Source organism: Cryptomeria japonica, chromosome 10 (assembly GCF_030272615.1).
Source record: "Cryptomeria japonica chromosome 10, Sugi_1.0, whole genome shotgun sequence".
Taxonomy (NCBI): domain Eukaryota; kingdom Viridiplantae; phylum Streptophyta; class Pinopsida; order Cupressales; family Cupressaceae; genus Cryptomeria; species Cryptomeria japonica.
The window spans coordinates 34,095,135-34,112,166 of NC_081414.1; the positions used below are offsets into that span (position 1 = coordinate 34,095,135).

General features: G+C 38.2%; 1 protein-coding gene across 3 annotated transcripts in view; it reads left to right on the top strand.

The window, feature by feature from the left end:
* The first annotated feature begins 813 nt into the window (after positions 1 to 813).
* Positions 814 to 17,032, top strand: part of LOC131038205 (uncharacterized) — a 101,050-nt gene continuing 84,831 nt past the window's right edge. The window contains exons 1-3 of one of the 3 annotated variants that reach the window (XM_057970557.2): positions 843 to 995; positions 1,113 to 1,215; positions 1,313 to 1,538. In XM_057970557.2, the coding sequence (XP_057826540.2) occupies positions 1,139 to 1,215; positions 1,313 to 1,538 (303 nt within the window). In that variant the 5' untranslated portion in view covers positions 843 to 995; positions 1,113 to 1,138. Of the gene's footprint in view, positions 1,216 to 1,312; positions 1,539 to 17,032 lie in introns of all 3 variants that reach the window. The other 2 variants (XM_057970558.2, XM_057970556.2) reach the window with 2 other exon arrangements.

Genomic DNA, 17,032 nt, shown 5'->3' on the forward strand with positions numbered 1-17,032 from the left:
GAGCTGAGAAAATAGGGGAAGAGTACCAATAGCTGTCATAGTTCCAATAGCCACCATCTTATTGTCATAGTGACCTCCCAATAGTCGTCATAGTGAAAACACCATTAATAAATTTGTTTTGTACCAATAGTCGATCATTTTTTGTTCATAATTGGCCCATTTGTGCACCACTATTGGAACATTTGTGCAAAACTATTGGGACATTTGTCCACAAGTACTTGCGATTTTGAGTGGACGGGTACTTAAACATCTTTAGTTAGGTATTAGACGACACTTTGAAATGTTTACTTTTTGACCTTTGTGCGCATAATTGATTCCACAACGTGCATTGTTACTACCTAGAAGCCAAATCAATAGCTATAAGCAGTTAAGTCGCATACGAAGACAACTAGACAAAAAATCAAAATCCGATGTAGCGTTTAGAATTTGTGGCTGCGTGAAGTTAGCTATGACGGCTACTGGTGCTCTTCCCCTACTTACTTTGAAAAAAGAGAGTGAAGTAATTGTATCATCTTGGATCAGAGTAAAGTTAGCAGGTAGAATAAAATTAGATATAGATTGTAGTAGAAAGGGGAGCCTTCCCTTATAAATAGAAGGGACCATACCTTAAATTTTGAAAAATACTATCTTACATATTGTGGTGAAACCCACATTTTGTAAACTCCCGAATTTACAAAATTTTCATCCAACATACTATGTTCACCATACATCTAGTGTTTTAAACCTAAATTTTGATATAAGAACACAACACCTTTTATGCAGGTTGTAAAATCTGGTTATATGAGATTATTTTTATTATTAGAAAAATACATATATTAATTAAAAAAAAGAATGGGATTGTTTTTTTGAGAAAAAATGGAACTATGAAGGTGCCTAGTAGGCAGTGGAAGCCTCTCTGGATTTTATCGGTTTTTTTCTCTCTAAATGAAATACTGTAAAATTCTGTACATGTAGAAAATTTCTGCCGCTTCCTGGATGGGTACCTCACAAATGAAGCAAGTTAAACAAAATCTTATTTATTTGAATCTCATTCAGCCCCACATAATTTGGCGCAGTTTGTAGCCGCGATTGTAGTGAGGTATAAATATAAATCACTCTTTCTGTGCTCGCAGAAGAGAAGCAAACCATTTTGAGCTGAATGGAAACTTCAAAGCGCAGTCGGCAGCAGTTCGAAGTGAGTCCAGGGTCCGATTCAGATGAAGACGAAGCCCCGAGGTAATTACTCAAGACCCTAATTCAGTAAAAACCCTAACCGAATTAAAGTAAAAAAGATTTAAGTGTTGAAGTTGGGGTTGTGACAATTTTTCTCCAGGCAGAAAAAACCAAGGTTTCCAAAGGGCAAGAAGCAAAAGTCAGTAGATGAATTCAACAATATTGAGAATGCAAGCGTAGGGGGTCCTGTCAAGGGCACGGACCCTCGTTTGGCCGCAAAACAGCGTGCCAGACGCCGTAGGGATATGGCCGAGGAACTCCTCAACGCGCAGGCGCATGACACTTCAGTTCTTGATGACATTGGCGCCGCGGAGGAGGATTACGAGGTTTGTTTCCACATAAGTTCATGCTGCTATTTTAGGGTTTTCAACCTTCGTTAGTTTTAAAATTTTGATGGAAATTGATAATGTATGCTTAGTTAAAAAAAAAAAACTATGATGAAAATTTTTGTTACTTACAAGAAGGTTGGGAGCTCTACTGCCAAGCCATATGCTTTGAAAAAGAATAAAACCAACACGGAGCTGTGTAAAGGTTAGCTCAATTAGAACTAACTCCGTCTTTGTTCTTTCTTTTACGATATTGTAGCTCTACTGCCAAACCACATTTGCAAAAAATAAGATTAAACCTCTATATAAAAATTGAGTTTTCCCTGAGAAACGCTCGGCCTAAACCTCATCTTCATCGCAGTTAATCGGGACAACATATATGCTGAACAAACGCAAAAGCTCCTAGGCATTAGTTGACATTTCTCATAGCGTCCATAGCAACCTATTTTTATTTATTTTTTCTGAATAGTGCTTACCCCACCAGAGTGATTCTACATGTAGTGGTGTTGTCATGAAAAATTTCAACTCCAATTTGCAAATTTTCATTTCTTACATAAAATTTAAACTATGTTATGCCATTCCCGAGTTATCAACTGACTATGTCAAGTTTAATAATCGTAGTCTCTGTCATGAGGTGACTGTGTTAAAGTTCATAATTATGTAATGTTCAAGCTCTCAATTAGCCTTAAGGTGTAATGTCCCTTTCTGGGATATTCCTGATTTTTGCCCCAAAACAATAATTCCAACTCAAGATGAGAATTGCATTATATTTATAAATATATATTTTTTATCAAAAATGATGAAATTTTATTATGATATTCAATCTATAATCATATGAATAATTCTGAAAATAGAACTTATCTTGATTTTCCGCAATGACTCCTTCAAGCTGTCTTCTCAAAGATCAACAATACTAATATTAATGAATCATAGTACAATACTCAATTCATCAAATCATGGAGTCCCTGAAAATACCTTTCAAATCTGCTGAGTTAAAAGACCTGTCCCTAACTTAACAGTGATGAAACCAAGGAATTTGTCCCTTGTTTGTCAAAGGTAGTAAAAACCTCCTCCCTCCAACCTTAGGGTACCCCATCGGCTCAAATCCTGTTTGTCTTGCAAGTACTCACTAGAATTCAAAATTGATAGCTTGATGTATTTTTTAGATTGTTGCTGATTGCTTGATTTCTCTTTATTGACATTTCTTGAAGGATTGATGAGTGGATGCTCAAATGTTGCTTGATTGAATTGATGCATGAATGATTGAGTTTTGTATAATTGATTCATTGATTTATTGCTGTTGAATGAGATTTGAATGATTGATTTTAGCATGATTGATGATTGAATGAATGCTGATTTAATGTATTGTTGCATGGTGATGTTACAGATCGATTCTTGAATTGAGTTCTGATTATGTATATAGCTGAATGAATTGATTTTTAATGATGAATTCCTGAATTTATGATTATCTCATTAATCCTTCCTTGAGTCACCACCCTTCACAAGTAATGAGTCACCACCCTTAATAAGGTTTGAGTTACCGCCCTTCATTGCTGCCCTCAAGAATAATAATTTATTTCGAAATTAATTAATGTTTTATTTATTCCTTGTTTGTTGATATATATCTAATTCTTGAGGGAGTCACAACCTTTCATGATTTTTACCCTTTGAAAGAGTCGTAACTATTCATCCTTAATTGCTGTCTTTTGAAAATAATTACCTACTTCCAAATTGATTGATTGCTTCCTTCATTGATTGATTATTAATTGATGGACGGATCCCCTTCTCAAATGAAGTGATCTCCCTTTTACAGGTCATGTTTGAGGGAGTCTCAACTCTTAATTTCATGCCTTTGATCATTCATTAAACTTAGTTAGATTTTAATTTATCAATATTATTAATTATTACATCCCATTTCAAAAACGGGACATTACATAAGGGGAGGCGACTTTTCATGAAAAACAAAAAATTTTAAGTTAGAAGTCAAAACCCCCTGTAGATATAGTTTCACAATTTTCATACAGTCCTGCAAGTTGTTGAACTCTTGAAAAGGGCTGAAAATATAAAAGCTGATTGATTAGTGGTTTCCGCTTCTCTGCATACACCATATCCAAAATTTGACAAAGATAATCATAGAATTGAGTTGGCACATAGGCTGAGTGTATCTGACAACTTCTGACATTGGCAAGTCTTTGGCAATGATCCAAGTCATTTCTTTCTTGGAGAAAGAAGAAAATTTCATGAACTTGTATTTTGTAGGGAGTGATTCAGCATATGAAGAATCAATTGTAGATTTAAAGGAAGTAGGCAATAATTGAAATTACATGCTTAACTTTGAGGGTGCCATTCAATCATAGGGAAATAAAATTCCTGAGGTGTTTGTTTCTGTAGAAGATCTTTTTGATCGGCATGATAGGTACATCAAGAGAAAAGTGGAGGAAGAAGCCAAAAGTTACTTATTATCTTTGAGGAAGATCCAAAATTTGTTTGCATAGGCAAATGCTACACCCCAAAAGCAAGAGAGAGGGTAATAGCACTGCTGATAAAATATAAGGATGTATTTGGCTGGTGCTATGATGGTCTGAAAACTTTTGTGCCTACGGAAATGCAGCACTACATTCCATTAAAGCCAAGAACAACTCCATTCAACAATTGCAAAGATGCTTTTATCCGAAAATGGTTGGTACTATATTTGACAAAGTGAATAAGATGCTAAAGGATCAAATCATATACCCATCCATTATTCTACCCTTTAAAGAGTCACAACCTTTCATCTTTCACAAATCCTTTCTTGACTTATAACCTCCATTCTCTCCACTTCATAAAGATGGGGTCCTTTCTGAATTAATTGGTGCATCTTCTTCTTATTTCCTGATAATTCCAATCATATCTCCTTTTATTGCAGTTTCTACCTCAGTTCCACATCTGATTTCGACTCAGATCTCAGAATTCATATTCTTATTTCTGCTTTATCTGCGTATATTTTTGGCCTAATTCTGCTCTGGACCTTCTCTAACTTGAAGTGATTTTTCGCGTCCCTTTTCCCTTCCATATTCTTTCATACTTTCATGTTTTATTGAGGAGACACATCTCTTTGGAAAGAGACATCCATTTAAAGGGTCATGTCTTGTCATTGCTGTCTATTATTCAAATCGGATTTGCGCTTCTAATTATAGGTTGAAGTGCCATTTCAAATGAAGTTCTTTTCTCCCTTTTATATCTCATATTTGAGGGAGTCACAACTTTTCATTTCATGCCTTTTGACCATTCATTAGACTTAACTAAATTATAATTATTTTAATTTTATTCTTATATATATATATTGTTCAATAAGACGCAGTAGTGCTGTGAGACATTTGTATTTATAATTATAAACTATTACATGAGTTCGTTTGGAGTCCAAGCAGAGCTGAAGGACCCAAACTGCTATATCAAAACCAGTGGTTTAGCTATTCCACTGTTAAACCCTTAAACTATCTGCTGTATACGTTTATATGCTATCAACCTTCTGTCTTTGGGATTACAGGCAAAATGCCAGAGGCCAAATTCCTGATCACAATCCCCAACTATCTACAATTAGCGGCCATTATACTGGCCAATCAAGTTAGCCAAGAATCCAAACTTCATATTCCAATGGCCTTTTAAAAATTGCCCTTGTATTCTTATCTGACCCAATTGACATGATTTGATAAACATAATTTGCCATACTACCTTGATAAATTGTCATCGCCATCACCACATGAGAATAAATCAAGCTTAATTCTTCCCTCGATTTCATTTTAAAGCAGATAGTTTGATATTTTTCAAATTTCTTAGGATGCTCCAATGTTTGTTTAATCTAACTTCATCATTATTTCCTTTGCCTTGGATGCTATGGGGGCCCAATAGCTCCAAAAAAATTCCCATTAGCCGCTTGATTGGCCAACTCATCAGCCTCTTTGTTTGCTTTCCTGTTGACGTGGTTGATAGTGAATGCTTCAAAAAAATGCAAAAGCTCCATTACTCTTTCTGATAATGCATTAAGTTTCCAATTGGGGGTAGGGGCCTTTCCTTACTGCATTAATGACTAATGTAGAGTCACCTTCGATCTCCAATTTGTCTATTGCTAGGTCTCTGCAAAATAGTAGACCCAAAGTGAGGGCATTTGATTCAGCTATATTATTGGTGTTTTCCTCTAGGGGAACTGCTAATCTACCAACAACCTCTCCATCCCACATTCTTATAGTGCATCCAACATCAGAGGGGCCTAGATTGCCTCTTGATGCTCCATCAAAATTCATCTTATGCCAGCCAAACTTCGGAGGTGTCCACTTAGCTAAACTTCTGGCAATATTTCCTTGTATTGCTCCAATGCCTATAAAAGTAGGAATTCTCAGACTAGTCCACCTGAAGCGCATCTGACCATCCCATTTTTTGAATGCCCCTTGATTTGATGAGTTGATGGATGAGAAGCTATCGGCAACCTCAACCACAGCTGCCTCCACCTTATTTTTGAAGGATGCTGATGACATTTCTTCATCTTAATAGATTCTTCGGTTTCTTCCTTTCTAGATTTCCCATATTAGTAGGGAAGGGCAGATCTTCCATAGACAATTAAGGAGACTAAGGAGAACCGAATCTTTCCTTATTGGCCAACCTTGAAAGAGGCTCAATATATCATTGGGCAGGGCACTGATCCATCCTAGTTTAGCACACATCCACTGTCAGCATTCTTGAGCAAATGAGCATCCAATGAAGATATTGTCCATTGTCTCTTCCTCTTTTTTGCATAAAACGCACCATCTTCCTATAAAAGCAAATTTCAGTCTAGGGACTCCCATTATAGGAAAGACAGATAAGAAACCACTTCAAAGAGATACGCAATGGAGGGTGCTAAGAAATTGGATAATGATCAGCTGAATGAGCTTAGGAGGAAAAAACTGTGTTTTCATTGTAGGGAGGCATGGGATTCTTCCCATAAGTATCCTCTTAAGGCCAAGGCCAAGCAGATTGAATACTTTTCAGCAGAGGATACAACTTCTGAGAGTTTAGAAAATTCATTAGCTTCTGGGGATAGTGATGGTGGATCAACAGCTGGAGGGAATACCGGTGATGACAGGGTGTTAGCACGTATGACAGGGACCCAAAAGGCAATCACTTTCAACGTACGTGGTGTGATATAGGGGCAACGTGTGATATCATTGATTGACCCTGGAGCAACACATAATTTCATTGATGCTCAGGTAGTGGAGAAATGCGGTCTACATGCAAAGGAGCATGAGGGATTCAGAGTCATGGTGGCCAGTGGATACAAACTCCTTTGCACTCTAAAGATCACTAACTTGCATATGCGGATGGGTGATTATGAGTTAGTGGATGATTTCTATGTGGTTGATATGAGGGACTATGATGTGATACTAGGCATGACTTGGATGGCTTCATTGGTGGTTCACATTTAACTTGGAGAAGGTGGAGATGAAGTTTGGGCATCAGGGTAGAAAGGTGGCACCCTGAGGCTTATCTGATGGGGGACTTAGACTAGTATCACTTAGGAGGATGGAGTGTTTGATACATCATGATCAGGTTCAGAGGGCTGCTAAGATTTTGGTGATGCCAGAGGAAATTGGACAGCAAAAGTAGGAGTATCCTTCACAATTTCAGACACTTTTGACCAAACACTCCAAAGTGTTTGGTGATATACCATTGGGTAGACCTCCTAATAGGGGAATTGAACATGTAATAGAATTAGAGGGGGGCAAACCTATAATTACCACTCCTTATAGGCATCTGAAAAGATATAAAGATGAGATTGAGAAGGCTATCAAAGAGCTTTTGGAGATGGGACACATTAGGCCTAGTAAGAGTCCATTCGCTTCTTCAGTTGTGTTGGTAAAAAAGAAGGATGTGACTTTTAGGATGTGCATGGACTACAGGGAGTTGAACAAAAAAAAATCAAGAATAGATACCCCATTCCTCGCATTGATGAACTCAGATGAGTTGCATGGAGCTTGCTATTTCTCTAAGATTGATTTGAGATCCGGCTGCCATTAGATTCGAGTCTGAGAAGATGACGTGGAGAAGATAGCTTTCAGGTGTCCTTGGACGCTTCGAGTTCTTAGTCATGCCCTTTGGCTTGACTAATGCACCGGCTACCTTCTAGTCCTGTATGAACAAGATATTCAAAGACCAGTTGAGGAGATTTGTATTGATATTCTTTGATGATATACTCATTTACAATAAGACCTGGGAGGAGCATTTGAAACACAAATATTGTGTTGAGCATTCTAGAGCGAGAGTCTCTGTATGCTAAAATGTCTAAATGTGCATTTGGTATGACATGGTTGTTATATTTGGGACACATTATTAGTGCTGAGGGTGTTTGTGTGGATCTAGATAAAATCGAGGCTATCATAGATTGGCCACCACCCAAGAATATCTCACAACTTAAGGGATTTCTTGGCTTGTGTGGTTTTAACCGTTGCTTTATGAGGGGTTTTTCTCAGACTGTTGCTCCCCTTACATATTTGACTCGGAAAGATGCATTTGAGTGGTCAGATAGAGCTCAACAACGTTTTGACAGATTTAAGGAATTGATAAGCACTTGTCCATTCTTGGCCATTCTTGATTTCAGTAGGCCTTTCGAGTTGCATTGTGATGCCTCTGGTGAAGGCATAGGTACAGTATTGATGGAGGATAGGCACCCCATTGCATTTGAGAGCAGGAAGTTGAGGGGGATTGAGAGGAGCTACAACATTTATGACAAGGAGATGTTGGTGATAATGCACGCCTTGGCTAAATTCAGACAATATTTGGTAGGAAGCAAGTTCACAATCAAGACAGATCATAACAGTTTGAAGTATTTCCTTGGACATAAAGGCTTGAATGATAGGCAACAGAAATGGGTCAGCAAACTATAGGCCTATGACTTTGACATAGTTTTTGTCAAAGGCAAGAAAAACATTGTTGCTAACGTCTTCTCCAGGAGACCTCACTTGGGCGCTTTGGGTGAGATAGTAGAGGATTGGAGGGAGATGATTTCTGCAAAGTATGCGAAGGACAAGTGGGCCACTAGGATTATTGATGGCACTATCTAGGATGATAGGTACACAATGGTAAATGGCTTGATCAATTACAAGGAGAGGATCTTCCTGGTGCCTGGATTTGCTACGAAGAAAAAGATCTTGAGAGCTTTCCATGACTCACCGTTAGCAGGACACTTGAGTTATTTTGAAACCTACAGGCAGGTGAGACAATGTTTTACATGGAAAGGGCTCAAGATGGAGGTGTTACAATATGTGAGGGAGTGCCTCATGTGTCAGCAGAATAAGCATGAGCACTCTTTTCTAGGAGGATTATTGCAGCCCCTTCCCATTCTCGAGAGGAAGTGGGACAAAGTGTTGATGGATTTCATTATGGGCCTACCGAAGGTCCAAGGCGGGGATTCCATCTTTGTTGTGGTGGACCGGTTGACGAAGTTTGTACACTTTTTTGCTATTTCGTCCACCTATACAGCGGCTTAGACAACTGAGTTATTCTTTCGAGAGGTATTTAGATTGCACGGGCCGCCACAGAGCATTGTTAGTGACAGGGACAACAGATTTATGAGTTATTTTTGGCAGGAGCTGTTCATGATGTGTGGGACAAAGCTCACCCCAAGCACTAGTTATCACCCACAAACAGATGGGCAGACATAGATTGTCAACAAGTGGGTAGAGGTATACCTCAGGAATTATATTTCAGGGCAGCAAAAGGCTTGGGTGAAGTGGTTATATTTGGGAGAATACTGCTATAACACCACATATCATATGTCTATTCAGATGTCACCATTCATGCCACTTTAGGGTTATGAGGCTCCGAGCTTTCTGGATTTGTTGTTTGGAGACAATAGGGTACCGAAGGCTAAGGATTTTTTACAGGAGAGTCAAGACATTATGAGATCCTTGAAAGAGAACATACAAAAAGCTTAAAACCAACAAAAGCAGTATGCAGATCAACATAGGGTTGAGAGATCTTTTGAGGTGGGTGACATGGTATATCTTATGCTTGAGCCTTACTGACAGTCCACACTCAAGAAGAGTGGTGCAGAGAAATTGAAGCCACACTATTATGGGCCATTCAGAGTTGTCAGGAGGGTAGGTGAGGTGGCTTATGAGTTAGAGTTGCCGACAAACAACAAGGTTAATAATGTGTTTCATGGGTCACGCCTCAAAAAGGCGTTGGAGCATAATGTGATACCTTCAACAAAGTTACCTCCTCTTGATGATGAGGGGAAGATTATTTCAACTCTTGAGGCCATTCTTGATACTTGGGAGCGTGCTTTACAGAGGCGGGTCATCAGAGAGTATTTGGTAAAATTGAAGAACTTGCTGGTAGAGGATGCTAATTGGGAGGGCGAGTATGTTTTGTAGCATCCAGAGTTGAGATTGCTTGAGGACAAGCAATTTCAAGAGGGGCAGACTGTAATATCCCCCTTTTAGCCAGTCATGTGGTGATTTGTCGTTAGCCCATTTTGCCTTGGTCCCGAGGGCTAACTAGGACTTTACAGGGACCAGTGAGAATTTGGCCTAGGCAATTCCAGTTTCAGGCCAATCGGAAGTGTTTTGGTAGGGTTTCCAGATACTTACTATTTATAGTAAGTTAGCTATGGCTCAATGACTAGAAATATTTGAAGCATTTTTGGATGTCAGTATTTTGGTGCATTTAATTCTTCATTAGGTTTGCCAATTTAATGAGCCATTAATTAATTGGGCAATTAAATTAAAAGTTCGTAAAGTTAAATTTAAATATTTAACTTTAATGAATTAGTAATGCTGGGACTATTGTTAAAAGGGAAAAATTAAAAGTTCCCTTTCAATGTGGGGACATAAGGGGGATATTATTATTTTATTATAACATTCTTTAATCCCATATTTATGGTGCATTGGAAATTGTGACCAAATTGAGTTATAAATGAGAGATGGAAGAGCTTTTTGGGTATCTTGGAAATTGTATATCTTGAAGTTTGTGTTTCTCGGAGATTATCTCTGGAGTAATTTCAGGCTTTTGGGGACCATCATCCTCAAATGCAACATTTCCTACGTCTGTGAGAGACCAGGTCTTGGAGATATTTTCAATCAGCATTGAAAGAATATATGGCATTGATGATATCAGTTCAGTTAGGTCAAAACATAGATTTTTTGGGACTGGCAAATACTCCAGTCATAGCATTGAAGTTGGTATTTCAAGTAGTACGTATTTGGAGGCGAATTTTTTGCTCAATAACTTCAACATACGTATCGGCCTCCACAAGGGAACACTCAGGATCACTTAGCGGGCATTGTTGTTGGTGCTATTCACACATATAGGCCGTATCACCTGAGCGATAGCCATGTGACTTGGACGCAATACATTGAGGGTGCGACTGAGTGATTGGAGTGTGGCAGAAGATTGGGAAGGTTGGCGCCCAACTCGAGCCTTGAAAGCCGTTCAACACCATAGCTGGAGCGTGGAGTGTGCGAGAGGGTAGCAGACCGCATTCCACAACAAAGAAGTTCCGCCTATGTTTGGAAATGGCTCGATAGCAGCAACATTATATCAGGTTCTTGAGAATTAGTTAATATTTATCGGAGATGTGTTATGTGAACGTACTGTGATTGACTCTCATGAATGGATTGTAATTTTTGGGAATATGTAGCATAAATATTCCGAGCTAGTCTTGGTTGCAATTGATTTGTTTTAATTTTGTATGAACTTGTCACTTATAAATATTCAAAAAACAAAGAATGCTGGTAAGCTATGATGACATAAACGCACCAAGTTCAACTTAATAATAGTCACCAAATTAGTTTGGAAAGGTTCCTCCAAAGCACACAACAGGGCGGTCCCTTATATCTTTTGGCTTTGAGAAAGTGATTTGGGAAGAGCCAAGGATCAAACTTGGCATAAGGAAGTCCCATGGCAATGAAGACTACTCCTGATTTGAGCTTCAATCAACACTAATTTTAGAATGCCATTTGGTCTAGGAAAGGTCCTTGATGTCCTCAATCTCACCCTTTTGTGATTGTAAAATTCAACTTTGAGAAGCAAGCTTGGAATGAAAACTCGACATTTGAAGGAGTATTAGAACAGCATTGAATTTAGGCACAAAATGAGAAAGTTCGGCTTAAAGTTCGGCCTTGGAAGGGTCACTGGAAACAAAGCTTTACTCCCACCTAAGCTTGGAATATAATGCATGAATCTCGGCCTAAACTTTAGCCTTTTCCATGGGATTTGGAAGCCAAAAAATCTGAAAATCTTGAACTTTCTTAGGCATTGGTACAAATTTCGATGTTTTTCTAGGTATTGGAAGAAGCTTAGGGAATAAGGCCATTTCTCAAGAAAACACCAAGGTTAGGTCTGCAATGCAACTCATGCCTTGTTTCTATTTCATTTCCTTAGCCTTCTAAACATATAGATTTGATGCTGTAACCCTTTGCTTATGTTCATAAGGAGTCCTTGATGCCTTGGACTGAAACTTGGTGGTGGGAAAACACAAAAAGACCACAACACATCCATTTTCGTATTGCCGACACATGAACTTGGAGGGAATTATATGATCTTTGACCTAAACCTCAGCCTAAACCTCAGCCTTAGAAGACAAAACTCATGCAAACACCGAAATTCTCTTAGCTTTGGGTGAACTTTGGCCTGAACTACGACATTTTCAGGCCAAAAGTTTTGAAAACTTCAAACTTTCTTAGAAACAGCATAAACTTCGGTTCTAAGTTCAGTACTTTCAGGCATCTTGGAACAGAACTTAGCGAATTTTTCAAGGCAAATAAGAACTTCAGCCGAAAGTTCGGCCTTTTCAAGGGGACTGGAAGAACCTTTTGAAACATGACTTATTCACTCTTTTCTTGCGAAAGCCCTTTTGAAGAGGCTTTAAATGAATTTTGGTGTTTTCTTAGAGGGTTGCAAAAGGTTTGGGAAAAGAACTTAACCTAGTTTTGACTATAACATCATCGAAGTTTAGGATGGATTTGAGTTTTGGGGAAGAAGTTTATTGGTAGCAACATCACTAAGTTTGCCCTTTAGGACCTAGGCATAACAACATTCCTAGGGCAAATTAGAGTCCTTCCCAATGTCAAGCTTGCAGGAAACCTATTAGAAGGAGGTCTTTAGATTGAATGCCAATTCCAATCTCATGATAGAAAACACTGAATTTAGGAGGTGTGAAGTTAGACACTTGGAAAGACATTATGATTTCAATCTTTCCTCCATTTACTTAGTCTCTCACATGCTCAGACCTCACCTTGATTCTACACACCAAGCTTCTTTGTCCCTAGGATGCCACGTGGATTTTGGCTTATGGGCTTGGATTCCAAATACACCTGTGCATTTCTCGGCTCTCTCTTAGATGGCTAGCAAGGCAAAAAAAAGGAAGGGTGTCTCTGTCGGAGACGGGGAGTGTGTGCACAACACAACACACTCCTATCTTTTCAGATTGTTGGTGTTGCAGTTAATGTGATTCGTAATTACAGGTTGTTGGCAGTCTGGTTGTTTGTCAGGATTGGTGGGAAAAATGGTCTGCATTCCTCCGCATTGATGTTTTTGTTGTTGCGGCTTGGAGGACATGCTTGTAATGTTTGTTCTTTGGCTCAGTTCAAGTTTCAGGTGCTGAAGTGTTCTGCAAGAGTTGATAATGATGTTTTGTTCATAATTGAGTCTTCAGGCCTTCTGAAAAGAAGTGTTCTGTTTTAGGTTGTGTTGCACCAGCATGTTTTGATGTGACAGTGAGAAAGAAGTATTTGGAAATATTGTTGGATGTTCAAGGAACATCCTTATGTGCTCCAGATGATATTAGATAATATATTTGGTGCTGCATTGTGTCTGATTTTAGTGTTTCAAGGTAATTGCAGTGGTTGGGCCTAAAAAGCTTGTTCTCTTGCTTGTAGTGTATCCTTAAGTGTCTTTGCTTGCATTGGAGGTTGTGTTATGTTGTGTCTGGGTCCTACTTTGGCGTGTGGGGATCTACATTAGGTTAATTCATTTGAAAGATATGTTTTTGGGTCGACTAGTTATGTGTTACATGGTTTATCTACACATCACGTTGTTGTCGACTTGGGAGGATGTGTGCTAGCGTGTTATATGTTTGGGGCCACTTAGAAAGATGTGATATGTTGTTTTTAGGTACTCTCTTGGATTGGACTGCTTTTACCACAATTGCATTTGGTGGTCGACTTGATAGGAATTATGTTTGTCCCTTGTTCTGGCCGACCTAATTGATGTTTATATATATATAAGATCAAATCAGTGTGGATGGAGTGGCATGCCTGTGTGGATCAGAGTGTGTGTGTGCGCTTACAAGATCATATCATTTACAAAGTTTGTGATGTGAAGTTGAAGTAGAGAAAGTGTGTGGTGAATGTTTTTGAAGTTGGTTGCTTGAGATAGAGGTTCAAGGGCAACTTTATATTTGGAGATTTTTGGAGGCAATATATTGAAGTCTTTTTAATTTTGATTCATATATTCATGTACGTTGGTTGGAGATAGTGTGTCTCCCTAGCAAGTTCTTTGTATCTTGCCTTGATGCAGTGAGCCTCAGCCTACAAGTCCTTCCGAAAGCAATGAGCTTCCTTGACAACGAGCCTACAACAAATATTGTTATCTTGTTCATATATTGTTAGTTAACTCTCACCGTTGATTTCCCCTCTTTGGATTTTCCATGTAAATCTAGTGTTCTCTTGTGCATGGTGTTCATTGTTTTATATTTCATTGCTACTGTTAAGAGTAAGGATAAGTTGAAATTGATCTGTGGTATAAAGTTTAAGTGATTGATCAAGACTGATCTTGGGGTGTGTTGAACACTTGCAACAAAAATTCATTGGCATGCTTATTTAACCAATCCATAGCTTTGGGGAAAATTACAAACAAATCAGTGCTCAATTGTAAACTTACTATAAATAGTAACATTATTTAATTGCAAGGTTGAGACACTATTAATACTGCCCTTCTGGAGATATTGCTTGGGTTTTGTTAGATGATCTTTCAAAAATAGATTTGATAATCCTTGCCTTATTTCTTCTTTAGATAAGATCCTAGATGTGTGGTCTATCATGTACTATTTTTTAACAGAGGCAATGTATTGAGCTTTTTAGGCATTGAGTATGGGTTTTTGTTGTAGGAACATTCAAAGAACCCAATTAAGGGCTGTCTGTTAATTGTTTTCTGTCATTGATGTCAATGGTTGGCTATCATTTTTGCGTCTCTTATTTGATCAAAGACGTTTCTAGGATGTCAAGTGTACATGTCTCCACGTTTTGCTAGCTGAAGTTTGTTTTGTTCGTGGATATTCCTAGGATATATTGTCAATGTATGTGCAGTTTGCTTGTAGCCATGTGGTTTGAAGTGCAGTCTCTACTGTCTGGGTGTTATGCAGATGTTTTAGTGGATGTCAAGTTTGCCACTCGTCTTCATGATCGGTTGGCTCTGTTTTGTAACTGTTCTTTTTGTCTTTGGCAGTTTACTGACTTTGACAGAGAATTTTTGGTGGTTGGTCAGAAGTGCAGTCTCTAACGTTTTCGTGTTATGTAGATGTGCGCTAGTGGATGTCAAGGCTGCCACTTGTGTTTGGCGGTTTACTTACTTTGATAGAGAATTTTTGGTGGTTTCTCAGAAGACTTTGACAGATAATTTTTGGTGGTCTGTCAGAAGTATGCACAAGTTATTTGCAGGTTTTGGATAGAATGTTGTTGAGGTTGTCAATTTGCAAGTTTTGGATAGATCAGATTCAAGTTCGCAGGCTCTGATTTTGCAATCATTGGTTATTTGTAACTGTTGTTTCTTCTTAATAGCAAGTGTCACACATGTATATGTGTGTTCAGTTGGTAAAGCATGTATTTTTTGTTTTTCAAACTCTGCTGTTGGGTCAGTTTTAATATTCTTTTCGTAGTACTATGTTATGCATTTTTTCTGAAGCATTCTTTCCAGATGGAGTTGGAGCTTCTTTTGGTGTTATGAATGAAATTCTTTTTTTGATAAGGAAAAAGTGATTCATTCTTTAGTGTGTGGCATGGGGATATGAGCTTTAGAGAAGATTTTTAAAGTGTGAATATTGACATGAGGACTGTTTTTGACAATTCTTCCTGAGTTGCAGAGCAGAATAACACAGAGTTTTTCTTGAAGAATAACATGCAGAGTTTTTGTTGCAAATTTTTTATGAAGATGATATACTGAGATATGCATGCCAGAATATCAGATGTCAAGGTGATTGATCCAAAACCTATGTTTTGAAATTGTTCAATTTGTATTAAAGATACCATAGGTGACTTCAATGTAATTTGTCAAAAGTTTTGGAGAGAAAAGGGTGTTTGTGATACATTCCTCACAGTTTTACAAGAAATTTACAGTCTGATATATATGTTAAAGTTTGAAGTCTGAGAGGTTATAAGTTCAGTTTTATTTCTTCTATTAAGAGGTTGGAGCCTCTGTGTTATTGGTAGAGTCGGAGCTCTTTTTGAGGTTGGTGCCTCTTTTGTACTGAGTTAGTGTTTTTTATGTGAGTTGTAGCTCACTGTTGTATTTGGGTTGGTGCCCATTTTATTTTATGAAAGCTTTTGATGCCGTGGTTTTTTACTTGAAAGGGTTTTCCACGAGATAAATCTTGTGTACTCTTAGTGTTTATTGGCTCAGCTCTCTTGATTTGTTTTTATCAGTATTGAAAGTTTTCGAAATACTGATTCACTCCCTCCCCTCCCCCGCTCCCCCCACCCCTCTCTCAGCATTTCTGATTTGGTTTACACTGTCTAATCAAGCAGCTTGGTAAACACAATACACACCAAAATGCAATATAGAGTTAGAGATGGAAGAACAACACATCTCTCCTATTATTCTCTCAGTAAATAATGGAATATAGACCTACAATTTGGCACAATGGCTGAATTGCGAAATCAATTATCTCCAAGAAATGGTGAAAGATAATAACACCAATCTTTGAGATATGTATTTGTACATGCTGAGGGGTTAACAAACCTGTTTTAATCTCCTAGAGATGGGGATGACCCTCCTAGAATGGCACAGACTTCAAGATTTGCAATCATCCACTGGAAGGGACCAGAAGAATCCCAGATTCTTCAAGACACACTACCATGTTATTTGAGATTCAAGGATACTGTTTGGATGTAATGTCCCCTTCTCCCTAGTATTCAGACATCCACGTAGTTTGACCTATTGTTTGACCCTTGTAGGCCAAGGAGTCGATGAGAGGGTCGTCTGGGCAGTTACTTGTGGCTTCACATTTTATTTTACATGGTTTTATGGTGAGATAATGTGTTCTCACGTATGATGTCATGTGTGCACTTTATATTATAATAATATTTTAATATATCCTAAAGTGCAATTATTAATTATTTAAAAGGGGAGCAATTAAAAATTATTTTATTATAAAGGAATCTTCTAGAAGGGAGGCCAATTCATGTATGAAAAAGAATAAATAGGGGAGGAGCCTCATGGTTTAATCATTGAATACTTGACATCTTCTTGTGATATTGAGCTTGTGG